We start from the raw sequence: 16838 nt of genomic DNA on the forward strand, positions 1-16838 counted from the left end.
CACTCAACGGAGCAAACACACAAGACAGATACAACCAAGCATCTTAAGTTATGCAATACATACAGGCTTTTCCTTAGAACCTTTGCTCTGATAGCATAAAATGTAACATCTCGTGTTAACCCGGTTTGTTAACATGTCATCGTATTAAGCCACGCTTAATTTAAAAATGCAGAATATCTTTTTCTTTTCAATTATGACGTCATTATACTTAGCCAAGTTGATTACTTAATCATTTTCATAAAAACATCGCCTGTATGAATATTGCAAAAGACAGCTAACTGAAATACATCATTAATTAATATCATAAATATGTCTCTAGTCGCGGAACTACAACACGTAGGCCGGACCATCTAGTAGTTTATACAACACAGATAAACTTAAACCAAACGGAAATCAAAGTGGCATGGACAAACCCCATGCTCACCAAATAAGGCACAAGCCCAACAGCAGTCTCCACTCAATAATCATAAATGACAGGGAACATAAACAGCAACCAAGTCCACATCATGTCAGCATACAGCATAATAACATGATAACAACATAATCTAACTCAGCTCCGGCCTCCTGCCGCCAGAGGCATCAGCCCCCAAATTGCCTGAACCTGAATTAAGCGTCCCTAAACGTGGGGTGAGATCTCTAAACAAGAAATCTCAGTAAGACAAGGGGTCCTCAAGGATCTTCCACCCTAAGCTCACTTACATGTGCAATATAAGTTCAAAAGCAGTTTAACAATATAATTTTCAAAATAGTGCAATGCAGCATATAATCATTACATGTGTGTTAACTATTCTACTGAGTAGAGAAGTGTAGGAATCCATAAACCCACACGGTACTAGCCATTCGCTGCACCCGCCCACAGGATCGCCCCCTGGCCTCCTGTAGGCGTAACACTACATAGATATCATAAGCAATTGCACTTAACAGCTCTATAGCATTTCAATAAAACAGTACATGAAAACACATCATGCATACAACCATCCCCCCATGGGAAATTGTGGAACCAACAATGGTTAAACCGAGGACACGAAAGCTTACCTCGCAAGCTAACTATCCAAGCCATGAGTCCACGCTAGCTCAAGGTCACCAAACAGCACAATCACAGTCTGTTTATACCAGAATTAACATCAATACTCATGCTCTATAATTTCATGTCAAAAGAAATACGTTTTCTTTCTCATTTTCGCATACTGCAGGCTTTTCTCAAAGCCTTAAGCATTACTCTGCGTTTACTCTTTTTAAAACTTTAATTGCATATTTTCACCAAAAATTCTAAGATTTTAATATGTTAAACTAGACATCTCCAAATTTACAACGATATATTATACGCCTCAATCGGAGTTGTATAACTCCGGTTATGGTTTTACGCAAAGGGACTGTTGTAACCGAAATTTCCAGCAACCAAAACGCGACTTCAAAATGACACTGCGATCAATCCACATATCCAATGGCTATGAAATTATACAGAGTTATAGCCCTATATGTTAGCTCACATAGGTCCAAACGGCACTCGATTTGGAACTTTGTAGCTCAAGATATCAAATTTTTACCAAAACAGGTTCGTTGTTGTCCCAATATCCAGATATCATATCCGGATATCCATATCCGGATATGCATATCCAGATATTTCGCGACAGAATGCAGTTCTGCATTTCGCGAGATATCCGTCCAAAGGTTCATCTTTTACCATTTTAATACGTCCAAGACTCCATTATTTTACCCTTTTAGGTTCATACTCAGATTACATATTTGTTTAACTCTTTAAACATGCCAAAACATCTCTTTTAAGCATTAAAACTCAAGAATAAAGGTGGTAGCACTTACCCAAGCTTAAAACTCAGCAAGAAAAGCTCATGGAGCTCACCAAACAACTCTTCCAGTTCTGACTTGGTCCCAAAACGAAAATGACACACCAAGGTTGGTTCTTTTCTTCACAAGATAGCTTCTTGGAGCACCAAGCACCAAGAATATGACACCACAACTCCAAAACCAGAAACTCAGCACCTCACACCTCACAAGGCAGTAGCAAGAACTCAGAAACAAGGTCCTCTCACCCTCACAAGGTGGCTCACACCAAGATATGTTGATCAAGAGAAGAAACTATGATCAAAGGTGGTGTCTTTGGTGAGAAAATGGAGAAGAAAGGAAGTAGCAAGGTGGTTGGTCTCACACACTCAGAATTTCTCACGCTGGAGGCTCACCAAAAAGACCTAGGATCATGTGCCAAGACTATATATAGCCACTTAAGTTTTAATCACACATTATTAAAATTAATTGCTACGCTTAGCATTTTAATCTCAAACTCAAGATTCTTAACCTACTCAATTTTACAAGATTTATCATATTTTTATTTTATTTTTCGCAGCACCTTTCCGGTACGCGCTTTTCCATAGCCAGTATCAGCTCTGGCACCAGTTCTCATTATTGTAACTTGAAACTTGAAATCACAGTCCTACATATTATTCTAGAAATATTCATGCACTTATTATAATTTTTCGGGATACTTCATCGGTACGCATTTATACCGACTAGCAGAACCGGTATCTGAACTTTTCGTCAGAAAAGCGACTTTCAGCATTATTACCCACTTACTATAATTATTAAAGCCTCATAATAATTATTAGGGTCAATTATAAAATTATTTCCTAATTTCACATAATTAATTAATTAATTTCCTTAATTAACGGTGCAGGTTCTTACATCTGACGGATGTTGGCTATCAAGGTCCTAAGTTCACTTGGCAAAGAGGCAGATTGCAAGAAAGATTAGATAGGGTGGTTGCTAATGATCCTTGGAATGTGTCCTTTCCTGATCGCATGGTTACTCATATGCCATTTTACGAATCAGATCATAGATTGATTATGCTTTGGAAGTAGAACAAAAGCTAATGTTTCAGGCCAAAGACCCTTTAGATTCATGGTGAAAGTAAAATGGCCTTGAAGGCCGTAGCATGTGAGAGGGAAAAACAAAATTTTTCATATGCGGAATTACACATGCAATCAAGAATCATGCTTTATGGCATGTGATGTTACCTTTGTTTGTGAGTTCAAAACTCCAAGACGATCAGTGTTAGGTTTGAAGGGTTCAAACCCTCTAACGTTGATCCACACCACCCACGTCAAGATGCAAGAACGCTTTCTTGAAAGCCACCAATTGACCACCACAGAGAGGCTTGCTATGCGCTCAATAGGTGAAAAAGGAGGCTAGGTATATGTGTTTAGAAGAGTGAAGTCTCCAGCATGAAAACTTCACAAGAGTGGGAATGGTATATAGAAGAATTGGCTAGGTTCTTTTGAAAAACCTTAAGGAGGAACTCACCAACTAGGCGCACAATAGAGGGAGAGAATTAGTGTATCAAATCAGAATTTTTACTTTACTTATAATGAAAGTGGCGCACAAGTGAGTGAGACAAAGGTGGAGTTGTTGATATTCAAAAATCCCAACAACCTCCCCTTTGAATCCTCATAAGACTAGGTCTTTATCTAGTCAAAATTCTGAACCAATGGTCATCATATGACCACCAATTCATGCGCCCCTATTCAGCCCAAAAAGGGTCCAGATACATTTGAGTTGTTGCATTCAAGTTTGAACTAACTAGCTCACTGATTCTCTCAACAACTAAATCTGATTGGAGCTTGTTGGTTTGACAAGATGACGATCATCTCCCACCAAAATGGCGCCCCAAATCAGCCCTTGGAGATCTCCATAGATCTTCTCTTGATACAAGGGATTTGTTCCAACAAGATATCATCTTATCCTTTTGTTATGAAACAACTTTTCATAGCCAATTCAAATTCGAATTCAAACATTTAAATTCAAACGTTCAAACATTTAAATTCTAAATTCAAATTCAAATTTCAAATTCAAATTCAAATTTCAAATTCAAAATTCAAATTTCAAAATTCAAATTCAAATTTCAAATTTCAAATTTCAAATTCAAAATTCAAATTTCAAAATTCAAATTCAAATTTCAAATTTCAAAATTCAAATTTCAAATTCAAAATTCAAAATTTAAATATTTGATAATTAATTTAACTAATTAAATTAATTAGTAATATCTTGGATCATCCAAGCCCATTAACAATACCATGCGCCATCTCCCTCTTAGGTGGCTTCCAAACTTCATCTTGGCCTAACAACCATTATTAGGCCCAATACCTTTAATGCTATATCATCATGACATTAAGGTGTTAGTGTGTGACCCATTAGGTCCAACATAGCCACTGACATAAATGGGCTCGGGCCCAACAAGCCCACAACCCATTTAATGACAACACAAAGCACTAGCAATGCTTTGTTTCCCCAGAGCTAGTTAGATTAATGACTTGATCATCCTATTACATATATTTGGTTGCCGTATGTATTTCTTTTCGTCTCAGTTACCTTCCCATAAAACCTAGGGTAAGGAAGCGTATCAACCCTTGCGGTTTAGAGTAAGCTTTATTTGAAATAGGGAATCTTCAATTTACTGACTCTAAAGACATATCATCTCATGATCTCTTTTACTGTGCATAGATTCCCGAGTCCCTGTAAATGTCATCCCGATTTCTTCGGTTTACAGATAACCTAATCTCTCACAGAGATTTGATGAATTCCTTCAGCTTATCACCCTAGCCCTGTGCTCTTTCAGGACAAGCCCAACAGTATACCTATGAGTCTCCATGTTTCAGGCAGACGAGGTATACAGTCAAAGCATGCCTTCTAGAACACAGTCTAGGTAATAACTTCTGGTATAAGGAAAGACATACCCAAATATAAAGAGACTACTCTAATGATACTCTCAATGAGATTTTCTCATAGAGTCTCTTTTGTGGGTCTGTTCAGTGCGAGCTATACCCTTATAGATCCACCCACGACTTTAGCTAAGACATCTCCATATCTATAGCTCATGAGGTCTTTACCTTGCATCTGAATACAAGTAGATAAGTCGTACTAGTCTTACCCGAGATCACTGATCCCCATTCTCAGTGTCTCTAGACTAGGAACATAAAATTAGGAATAAATATCCAGTATCCTTGAATCCTCATGATCGTGATCTCATCACAGATACTCAAGGGATACCTATTTTATTCCAAGGGATTTATCCAGTTACTCATATAAAATATTAACAGTAATATTGAGACAAAATATGAAACTGGATAAATAGTGTTTTTATTTATTTGCGACAATACAAAGGTCCACATATGTCCTAATCTAATTAAAAGATTGTCTCTAGGACATCCATATACTAACACATGGCAGCTTGGTTAACTCATGAGGAGTTCCATCATGTTGTTGAAGATAGTTGGCCAAAAAGGGTGACTTGGAATGAGGCGAGTACAAACTTTAAACAGAAAGCGACGACCTGGCATCAGGAGACCTTCAAAGTCACGATGCAGCAAAAGAGGAACCATCATGCTCGGCTTCGTGATATTAATGAAAGCCTTTGGCATCAACCTAGTAGTTCTCTGGAGAGGTTACAGAAGAAGCTTTGGAATGAATTGAATACTATTTACATTCGAGAGGAACTCACCTGGTTCCAAAGATCTCGCCTCCAATGGATATCGTAACACTCGTCTTTTCCACTCTTCAACTGTGGTGCGAAGAAGGAAAAATAGAATTGATGCTTTGAAAGATGACAATGGTGATTGGGTTGGTGATCCTAACCAATTAATGGAAATGAGAGTTTCTTACTTTGAAGATCTTTATCGTGAAGAATTCCTGCAGAAGCCTTTGTTGCCCATTTTAAATTGTTTTCCTGGGTTACAGTCCAACGCTTTGCATCGTATTGGTAGAATTCCGACTGTGGAAGAAATCAAGATGGTTGTTACCAAAATAGGACCTTACAAAGCTCCTGGAGTGGATGGTTTACATGCAGCTTTTTTTCATTCCCAATGGCATCTAATTGGGCCATCGGTTTGCAGATTCATTATAGAAGTTTTTGAGGATCCCATGAAGATAAATGAGGTTAATCAAATGTTGCTTTGTCTGATTCCGAAGCTTGAGACACCTGAATCTTTTAAACATTTCAGGCCAATTAGCTTGTGTAATGTCATTTATAAAATAGTCACTAAGATAATTGCCAAACGTTTGAAGGATCTTATGCCTAGCTTGGTCATGCCTAATTTAAAGGAAGGCATGGATCAGATAATATTATTATTTCCCAGGAGATTTTCCATTCGATGCGTGCTAAGAAAGGGAAGCAAGGTTGGATGGCTATTAAAATCGATTTGGAGAAAGCTTATGATAGGATGGGATGGGATTTTTTGGAAAATACTCTTCATGAGCTAAAATTTCCAACTAGTTTCATTCAACTCATCATGAGCTGTGTCTCGACTTGTTTTATGAACATTCTTTGAATGGGTATACCACTAAGGAGTTTTACCCTACAAGAGGAATTCGTCAGGGGATCCTCTTTCTCCTTATCTTTTTGTGTTATGCATTGAGAAGCTTGGTCACCTGATTAATAGTGCAATATCACATAAAGGTTGGAAGCCTATTGTTCTTAAGAAAAATGGGCCTCCCATATCTCATTTATTTTTGCAGATAATTCATTAATTTTTGCAGAAGCTTCAACTGAACAAGCTGGTCTAATTTCAACAATCTTGGATTGTTTTTGTAAAGCTTCGGGTCAGAAGGTGAACAACAAAAGTAAGATTTTTTTCTCTAAAAATATCAACCATTCTCGTGCTCAAGAGATCAGTAATAAGATGGGTCTTTCTTTAACATCTGATTTGGGGCATTACTTGGGTATCCCGTTTCATCATAGAAGAATTAGGAGAAGCTCTTTTGGCTATGTGTTGGATAGAGTTCACAAAAGATTAAATTCTTGGAAGCAGTCCAATTTATCTCCTGTTGGTAGGGTGACTTTGGTGAAGTCTGTTTTATCTGCTATCTCATTGTATCCGATGCAAACTTCCATCATTTCAAAGACTACTTGTGATGATATAGAACGCAAAACTAGAGGGTTCATTTGGGGGGATACAGTGGACTGTAAGAAGGAATTGAGCCCTAATTAACTTAGAAAGAATTGATTGGCATTATATTAAGAACAGATTCTTGACGATTTAATTCATTGCATATAAAGGAGATTGGGGAAAGTCGAAACCTTAACTACGCTTGTTTTTAAATTCTTAATCAATCATCTTTTCAATTACTTTCTTGCTTTGAATTCTGAAATTGCATGTTATTGATTGTTTTTAATTTCAATTCTTTTCAAATCCAAATCTTGATTGTCCAACTAAACCGTTGTTAGCGAACTAGTGCTTGAAAATCAATCCTCGTGAGAACGATTTCGTACTCAGTACACTTTATTACTTTTATGACCGGTGCACTTGCCGAGTCGCAACAAGTTTTTGTCGCCGTTGCCGGGGATTGGGTCCTTCAACATTAGAAGAAGCTATAAGCAATCTAGATTGGACTTTTTATTTTTCTACAATTTAAATTTTCTGTATAATTTTATTCTATTCTATTCTATTTTATTTTATTTTTCTTTTTCTTTTTATTTTTTAAATTGTTTTTTATTTTTACTTTTTTTTAATTTAATTTTTTTAATTTTTTTATTTTTATACTTTTTAATTTTTACTTTTTAATTTTTTAACTTTTACATTTGTTTATTTTTAATTTTTAATTTTTTATTATTTTAATTTTATTTTATTTTATTTTTCCTGCATTTTCTGCATTATATTATTTTCTGTTTTCTATTTTCTGCATAATCTTTTTTACTCTTAGTTTATGTGAGGTACTGTTCACCCACGATCCTTGCAGTTTGATCATTAGATAGAAAAGACAGAAAGAAAACTAAGAGAGAGCGCAAAAGAAAGAAAAGAAAAAGAAGCAAAGGAAGCATCAAGCTCGACGGAACCAAAGGAGGAAACTATGGCAGAGAATAATCGACTCCCACCTATTCCAAGGACGTGGGGAGATTACATGACTCCAACTCGAGTTTCGCAGACGGTGAGCATCGTTAGACCCAACATGGACGCTAACAACTTTGAACTCAAGCCAGCTCTACTGCAATGAATACAAAAAGAGTAGTTTGCTGGAGGAAGCACGGCAGACCCCTACAGTCATCTAGAGAATTTCTTGCTCTACTGTGGCACCTTGAAGATGAATGGAGTCTTACGTGACGCCATCTTGCTCAGACTTTTCCCATGCTCACTGAAAAAAGAAGCAAGAGGGTGGTTGCGGTCACTGCCTCAAGGAAGCATCACCAACTGGGATGATTTGGCGACCAAGCTCTTGGCCAGATTCTTCTCAGCTTCAAAGATGGCAAGGCTCAAAGCAGATATCACTTCTTTTGAACAAAAAGAAAGTGAATCCTTGTACGAGGGATGGGAAAGGTTCAAAGGACTGCTAAGGAAGTGTCCATAATATGGCTTTGAAGCTTGCGAGAAAGGACAGATTTTCTTCCAAGGAATGACGCCTAGTACAAGAACCTTGGTGAATGCTGCATCAGGGGGATCATTGAAAACAAAAACTCCAGAGGAAGCGCTGGAATTGTTGGAATCTTTAGCCTCTCAGGAGTTCGACAATCCTCCAGTCACTCAAAGGAGAGCGGGAATCATGAAGCTCGACGGCTATGATGCACTGTTGGCCCAAAACGAGCAAATATTGCAAATTAACAAGAGACAACAAGCACAACTTGATGCTCTCACAAAGCAATTTTTTAATTCTCAAGTCTCTTCTATTAATAATCCTAATGTAACTTGTGGTATATGTGCAGGTACTCATGCTACAGAAGAATGTGATTTGATGAGAGCACCTGAAACTGCTGAAGTAAACAGACTCTGGTATGATCAGAAGAACCAGAATGATCCGGGGAGGAACCAGTTTAGGAATAACTACAATCAAGGGTGGAAGAATCAAAATCAGCATCCAGGATTCAGTTACAAATCCAACCATCAGTTCAACCCTCCCCTTCCAGTGCAACCACATCCCCCACAACAAAGTAACACCTTAGAGTGGGAGAAAGCCTTCGCACAACTCTCTAAGACCACTTCAGACTATATTCAAGGTGCAAATGCTTTCAGGGAGGATACATCTGCATTCATGCAAGAGACCAGATCAACACTCTAGAATCAAGAAGCTTCCATAAGAAATTTGAAAACTCAGATTGGCCAGTTGTCAAGGCAATTTGCTAAGAAAGCTAAGGGTACCTTTCCAGGAGACACTATCATTAATCCTAGAGAGCACTGCAATGCAATTATCACAAGAAGTGGGACAATGATTCATCCTATAAAGGAGCAGCCTGAAGAAGAGAAGAAGGATGGAGAAGCATCAGTTGAAGAAGAGAAGCAAGAAAAGGCAAAGGATACTATTGAAGTTGACAAGGGCAATCCTGAAAAAGTTGAAAGGAAATTATTTAAGTGGGAGAAGAAGAAAACTTTAGAAAGGCAAGACAAGCCCTTAGATCTCTCCCCATATGCTCGAATCCCGTATCCTCAGAGATTAAAGAAAGAGAATCAGAAGCAACAGTATTCAAAGTTTCTAGACATATTCAGGAGGTTGCAGATCAACATTCCTTTTGTTGAAGCTTTAAAGAACATGCCCAACTATGCAAGGTTCATGAAGGATCTATTATCAAGGAAGCATAAGTTGCGAGAATATGAGACGGTAAATCTGACAGAAGAATGTAATGCTATCATCCAAAAGAAGTTACCTACCAAAGTCAAGGATCCAGGGAGCTTCAGCATTCCATGCACTATAGGCAAAGTGGAAGTGGATAATGTTTTATGTGATCTTGGAGCTAGCATCAATGTCATGCCACTCTCCATGATGAAGAATCTAGGGATTACTGAAGTGAAGCCCACAAGAACAATAGTGCAACTGGCTGACCGCTCTTCAAAGCAAGCTTATGGCATCATTGAGGATATATTGGTAAAGGTAGACAAATTCATCATTCCTGTTGATTTTGTCATCCTTGATATTGAAGAAGTTGCCATTATTTCTATGATTTTTGGAAGTCCCTTCTTGGCAACCTCAGGAGCACTGATTGATGTGCTTAAGGGTGAGCTGAACTTATGAGTGGACGGAGAGCAGACTATATTCAAGTTCTTTGAAAAAGAAAATTCTCCACCTGAAGTTCAACTAGAAGATCAAGTCTACTATATTGGTAAAAAGAAAGGTGAAGAAGAGCACAAAGAGAATTCTCCTCAAGAAGGTAAGCCAAAGGTTAAAATGGAGAAGCCCAAGAGCAAAGGAAAGCATATAAATACCAAATTCAAAGTTCTTGAGGCTACTGTATCTCACTCATATGCGCAAGAGCATTATGGTAGGACACAATTTCTGAATGATGGAGCTTGGTCATCACCAAGCTCATGCTTTGAGCCACCATGAAGGTAAATCAGGTATGTCAGGCTCGTGACGTTAAACAAGCGCTAATGGGTAGGCAAACCCACACTTTACTGTTTTGTTTTAATTTCACTGTTTTAGTTATTTTTTTTGAATTAAATAAAGAAAAATTCAAAAATATAGGAGAAGGCGTTGAGACTAATGACTGTCATTGAGTGAATTTTGCAGGTGAAGAAAAAGGAACAAACAACAAGAGAGAGCAACTAGTTTTTTATTTCTCAACGCATTTTCTTTTTTAGATTTAAATCTGTTGCTGAGGATAGCAACATTTAAATCTGGGAATTGGGGAACACGCGGTTCATCTAAGCACAATTGAGTAAGCCGGAGGAACTTCATGAGTAAATACAGAATATCCGGCTAAAATAGGGAACTATCTCAAATCCATTCTCCTTTGCTTTAGCTGAATTCTTTTTGAATTGAATTTTTAGTTTGATTTGAAAACCCCCAATCTATTATTTTTGTGAAAATTTTAAAGTTTTTCTTTCTCAGTGGAAATAAATGGAAGATTGGTAGGAATTTTGATCAGTGATTTGATTTAGAGCATGATGATGTGCTTACATAATTTTTTATAATGAGCATCATTGCAATAAGTGACATGATTCATCTAATATTATCTTTGGTGATGGTATTGATTGAGATAAAGAACAGGAAAACTACTGTGCATTCATAAGCCGTGAGATTTTGAGCCTATACAGAAAATTTTTATTAAGTGTGCATTCCACTATATGAGATACTCTAGAATTTGCTTTGTTTCTTGCTTGAAATGGTCTGTGATATATTTTGTAGAAATGATAGAGGCATGTTCTTTCTTTAACTAGATGGCCAAATAGCTAACCTTTGTTGATATTACTTAGTTGAGCCCCCTTGAGCCTAGACTTGTTATTCATTGAAAACCCTTGAATATGAATAGCCACTTCCCATATAATTCCTCACCTTAATTGAAGATTAAATTTCAGATTTGAAGTAAGGGATGGATGTAAATTGTGATTGCATAAGTTTTTGATGTATGGAAGTACAAGTAAAAAGGGCAAAGCCAAAGGAATTGGTTAGAACAAAGAAGAAGAAAAATTACTCCGAAAAAGGAAAGGAAAAGAAGTGAAAATAAAGAAGTGAAATGTTCTTATAAAAGAGAACGATGAAAGAGAAAAAGTCCAAAGGAAAAAGAAGAAGAATGAACAGAAAAGAAGAAGAAAAGTTGGTTACAAATTGTACTTATTCCTATTTGAATCTGGATTTTAATCTTGAAACTCGTTCCCAAAAATTTTCCCTTCGTTTAACCATGCCACATTACAACCCTGATGAAGACCTCTTGATCTTCTTGATTTATCATAACAACTGTGGAGAGCGAGAATATAAGCAAGCGTATGATAGTGTTGATTCAGTGCAAGATGAGTGAAACACCAACCCCCTAAACAGTTGAGTGTGAGTGAATTGAAATCCTAGTGAGGGAGTGTTTCAGAAAATTTTCCTTGATCTTAAGAAATTTCATCGAAATTTTTAACTGATGAATTATGCATCTTGTTGATTGATGTATCATTCTTTAAAGTCTGAATGCTCTGTAATCAATTCTCTGATTGAATCATTCCTATCAAATTTCCATGCAATTGAGAATTCCTGCTCCAAATTCCCTTAGTTTATTCTGATTGATTGCTGAGGACAGCAATATTTAAATTTGGGAATGTTTGATAAACCCTTGGTTTACCATGGTTTTAGGCTAATTTATACAAGAATTACATAGTGAATTGCATGGAAATTAGGGCTGTACATTATAAAATAATAAAGATTGGAATTTTTAGCTAACATGTTGTAATCTTGCCTATTTTGAAGGTATTTTGACATAAAAGAATGCTTAATGGAGCAAAGGAACGAAAAAAGATGTTTGAATACCCAAGGAAGTCCAAAGAAAGCAAGTTACAAGCAATTCACAAGCTGATGGAGAGCGTTTTAGCGCCCAACATAGCGCTAAAACGCCCTAAAGAAGCAAAATAGCAAAAATCCACTGGAGGAGAGCGTTTTAGCGCCCAACAGAGCATTAAAACGCCCTGACAGCACAAAGTTCCTTTGTAAGAGAGCGTTTTAGCGCCCAGATGAGCACTAAAAAGCCCTAAGGCAGACAAGAATACACTAGGAGAGCGTTTTGGCGCTCTAATGAGCGCCAAAACGCTCTGATGCGTCAAAATTCAGGCCCAATTATTATCAATATCCAAATTAAGATTTGAATGAAGATTTGAAGGAGATTTGAATGGAGATTAAAACGATATTTTTCTCCTCTATAAATAAAGGGCCTTGGGACCATAAAAGAGGGAAAGTACGGAGAGGCGTCTGAAGCAGCACAAGGAGGAATCCTGTTGTGGAGCGTGGGAGCACTGAGGAACCAAGTCAACATCACACCAATGGAGGCTTGGGGTTCTCTTGTCTTTATTATTGCTTTTGAATTCAGCATGCAAGGCTAAGTTTTTTCTGTAGTTAGGGGTAGATGGAACCCAATTGAATCTTTATGTTTATGAATTAAATTATCTCCGAATTATTTTCTTTTTATAATTGAATAAATTTATCCGTCTTTAATGCTTTCTATGAGTTTGCTCCTTATAGATTGATTTAGGGGAATTGTATGACAATAGGGATGTTGGTGCATGAACCCTGACTTGGTAAATTTATCACAATCCTTGTGATCTAGGGATAGACATATGGTAATTGTGCAATCGTTGAATTCTTGATCTTAATGCATGTTTTCTTGGGGAATAATCAGGGAACTAGAGTTCTTTCAAGATCATATAGATGTAGGGTAACAAGGAATTGAGCCATAATTAACTTAGAAAGAATTGATTGGCATTATATTAAGAACAGATTCTTAACAATTTAATTCATTGCATATAGAGGAGATTGGAGAAAGTCGAAACCTTAACTACGCTTGTTTTTAAATTCTTAATCAATCATATTTTCAATTACTTTCTTGCTTTTAATTCTGAAATTGCATGTTATTGATTGTTTTTAATTTCAATTCTTTTCAAATCCAAATCTTGATTGTCCAACTAAACCGTTGTTAGCGAACTAGTGCTTGAAAACCAATCCTCGTGGGAACGATCTCATACTCAGTACACTTTATTACTTTTACGACTGGTGCACTTGTCGAGTCGCAACAGACTCCACTATGGACTCCTATAGTTGCTTGAACTATTGTGCATACTTTGACTATTTGTACTAGTTTGGATCCTTTTGGATGTTTATAACCTGATTTTGGCTTTCTATAGCTTATTGTTTGGAATTCTCTTTAGATGTCACTATTTTCTGTTTTGGATTATATAATGCTTTTTGATGTTGTCAAAGGGGGAGAAGATATGCAAATTGAGAAAATCACACAACTCTCCCATTATGTGTAAGCTTCTGAGTTAGAGGCACACATTAAGGTCAAAAGGGCGAGAATAAACTACAAAGGTAAAAATAGGGCAAACGGAAACTTCAACTCTATCTTTTATATTTTTGTTATATCATTCATGACCTAGGGGGAGTCTTAGTACTACTCTTTGATAAAAACACATATTACTCTAACCCTATCTCAAATTGAGTTTGTCTTCATCAAAAAGGGGGGAGATTGTGGAACCAATGCACTCAAAATAAAGATCTCTATAATACAATAGTTTTGATGATAATAAACAACCTTGGAAGAGGCCTCAAGAATGATACAACTCACAACAATCAAAAAGAAGTTTAAATGATCAACGAACCAATGTGAAGTCCATCAATACAATGACAAAGCTTAAAGAAGATCAAGACTTAAGCTTCAAGAGAAGAATCTAAGTTCAAAGAATACGCAAATAATATAGCTTAGGACTTAGAATCAAATGTAAAGGAAATGAACATCTTACATAAATAAGCTCAAGGAGTATTTTTCAAAACACATGCATAAACTCATCATTTGATATCTCTACCATCTAACTTTCATGAAAAACCCTTCTTTAGTATTTATCAAATGATTGAAAGCAAGGAAAACCATTTTCAAAACGAATTCCAACCTTTGACAAGTTGATAATCGATTACCCTTTGAGGTAATCGATTACCCAACCTATGGTAATCGATTACCCACTGATGCTTAAGACAAAAATAACGGCTATAAAATGGCTAGTTTGCGAAAATGATTGTTGATACAGCAATGGAGAGCCTCTATAAATAAGAATCATTGTTCCATTGATTAGACAACACTTCTTGATCATTATTCTTGAATTAAATAGTATTATTTGCTTATTCTCATTCATCTTGATCATAAACACTCTTTGAGCTTTATTCTTGTGAAAGTGTCAATACACATAGTTCTTCAACTTGTATAGTCTGTAATTTGAGAGTACTTAGGTATCGGTAAACACCTCTATTTGAATTTCTTGAATAGTTAGGGGATTGAACCCTTTATACTTGAGAGGTCACCAAATTCCTAAGAAAATTTGGAGTGAAAAATTGTAAGGCGTCAAGAGCCCGAAGTCTTGAAAGATTGTAGTTGTTTGTCAAGCACCCTCAAGCTTAATAGCTAGTGAAAAGGATTGATCGAGCGGCTTTAGTTTGGATGTAGGTTACGGTGGTGGTGACCGAACCAAGATACATCTAGTTTTCAATTTCTCTAACCTTGAACTCCTTACTTTAATCTTGAAATTGCATTTTTAGATTGTGTTTATCTATTCACTCGCTTATTTTATTGATCACACACTTGCTTCTACACTTAGACTTTTCCTTGTTAAATCATTTAATTGAAGAAATACTCTTCAAAATATCAAAGGAGGCACTTTGCGAAAAGATTTTAACTAAAACTCAATTCACCCCCCCTGAGTATTGAAGCCACTTGTCCAACATCAATTTGCATCACAATATCCTTTCAACACTATAGGATACTTCGAGTAATGCAGAGCATGATTTTGAGTATGCTTCAAGTAGCCCAAGACCCTTTTCATTGCTTTCTAATGATACTCACTCAGGTTGCTTGTATAACGACTTAGCATGCTTACCGCAAATGTTATGTCTGGTCTAGTACAGTTCATAACATACATTAAACTACCTAGAACACTAGCATACTCCTTTTGACTTACATCTGGACCAGTACACTTGTAGAAATGCATAATTGCATCTACTGGAGTCTTGACTAATGGAATTTCTTGATTCTTAACTTTTCAAGAATCTTGGTAATGTAATGAGATTGAGTTAGTGTCAGTACAACAGTTGCTCTATGGATTTTAATTCCAAGAATAACATCAACAACTCCCATATCCTTCATATCAAACCTATTGGTCAGCATACGTTTGGTAGCCTTTATCATTTTTATATCGCTACCCATAATCAACATGTCATCATTATTATTTCCCCCACATACCATTTATACAGAAAGATGTGGCGTCCTTTGATTCTATAATCGTATTAACATGGATTTCTGATACGTCATACTTATGAACAAGGAATCGATATGCACTACTGTTGAGAGCATTTCCTGTGAAAACACAATCCATATTTTTAGGTCCGATTATAACCCTCTTTGGTTTTGGAACCACGACCTTAGCCAAACACCTCCACACTTTTAAGTGATTGAGGGAAGGTTTCCTACCTTTCCATGCCTTGTAGGGGATCTTGTTTATCTTACTATGAGGCAATCTATTTCTTGTAAAATTAGCCGTTAGTATGGCTTCTCCCCATATATTTTGTGGTAAATCGAACGTGATCAAACATAGTATTCTTCATTTATTTTAATGTTTGAATTGTCCTTTCAGAATGCTTGTTATCTTCTTCTATCCTCAATCGTACAATTAGATCTTCAAGTGACATCTCCTTTCTCTTATGTTTGAGATAATTCTTGAAATCCTTCCATGATGGAGGTAATTTTTCTATTAATGCAGCCACTGGGAATGAACCACTGAGGGCCATGCCCTCCGTATGAATTTCATGCATAATCACTTGAAGCTCTTGGACTTGACTCATTATAATTTTTGAATCCTCCATCTTAAAGTCCAAGAATCTGTTGACAATAAACTTCTTGTGTCTGACATCTTCATTTTTGTACTTCTGATCTAGACTATCTCACAATTCCTTGGAGGTTTTGTAGGTGCGATACACATTGCACAAGGAGTTATCAAGACCATTGAGGACATAATTTCTGCATAGAAAATTCGAATGTTTCCATGCATTAACAACAGCAACATGTTCCTTGTCTGTTTCCCCTTCCTCCATCTTAGGAGCATCCTTCGTGAGATATTTAGCCAGGAGAAATAAAATAAAATAACATCTTTGATTGACATCTCTTAAAATCAACCCCATTGAATTTCTCGAGCTTCTCACCATGAGTTGTGACCGAAGGGATCACAGTAGCCAAACTTGTCATTTCTGTTACACAAACCGAAATTAAACCCAACAAAAAAATCTAATCATTGATATCAAATTACCAAAAAATATGATAAAATAAAAAAATTGCCAATGATTATTTATAATATTGCAATTTCGAAATTCTAGTTTCCAAAAATCAGAATATGTCTTGAAAT

At 36.5% G+C, this 16838-nt stretch overlaps 1 protein-coding gene and 1 non-coding gene across 2 annotated transcripts; one reads left to right on the forward strand and one right to left on the reverse strand.

Annotated features, from left to right (window-relative positions):
- Positions 1-8250: 8250 nt before the first annotated feature.
- Positions 8251-8357, reverse strand: LOC133302251 (small nucleolar RNA R71). The gene has a single exon (XR_009750325.1). It is a non-coding gene; the product is annotated as a small nucleolar RNA R71 (small nucleolar RNA).
- An 844-nt stretch (positions 8358-9201) lies between these two features.
- Positions 9202-10002, forward strand: LOC133302249 (uncharacterized). The gene has a single exon (XM_061502003.1). The coding sequence runs from the start codon at positions 9202-9204 to the stop codon at positions 10000-10002; it is 801 nt and encodes a 266-aa protein (XP_061357987.1).
- Positions 10003-16838: the final 6836 nt, after the last annotated feature.

Source organism: Gastrolobium bilobum, unplaced genomic scaffold (assembly GCF_033153095.1).
Source record: "Gastrolobium bilobum isolate Gb01-03AN ecotype WA unplaced genomic scaffold, APGP_CSIRO_Gbil_v1 utg13284, whole genome shotgun sequence".
Classification (NCBI taxonomy): Eukaryota; Viridiplantae; Streptophyta; class Magnoliopsida; order Fabales; family Fabaceae; genus Gastrolobium; species Gastrolobium bilobum.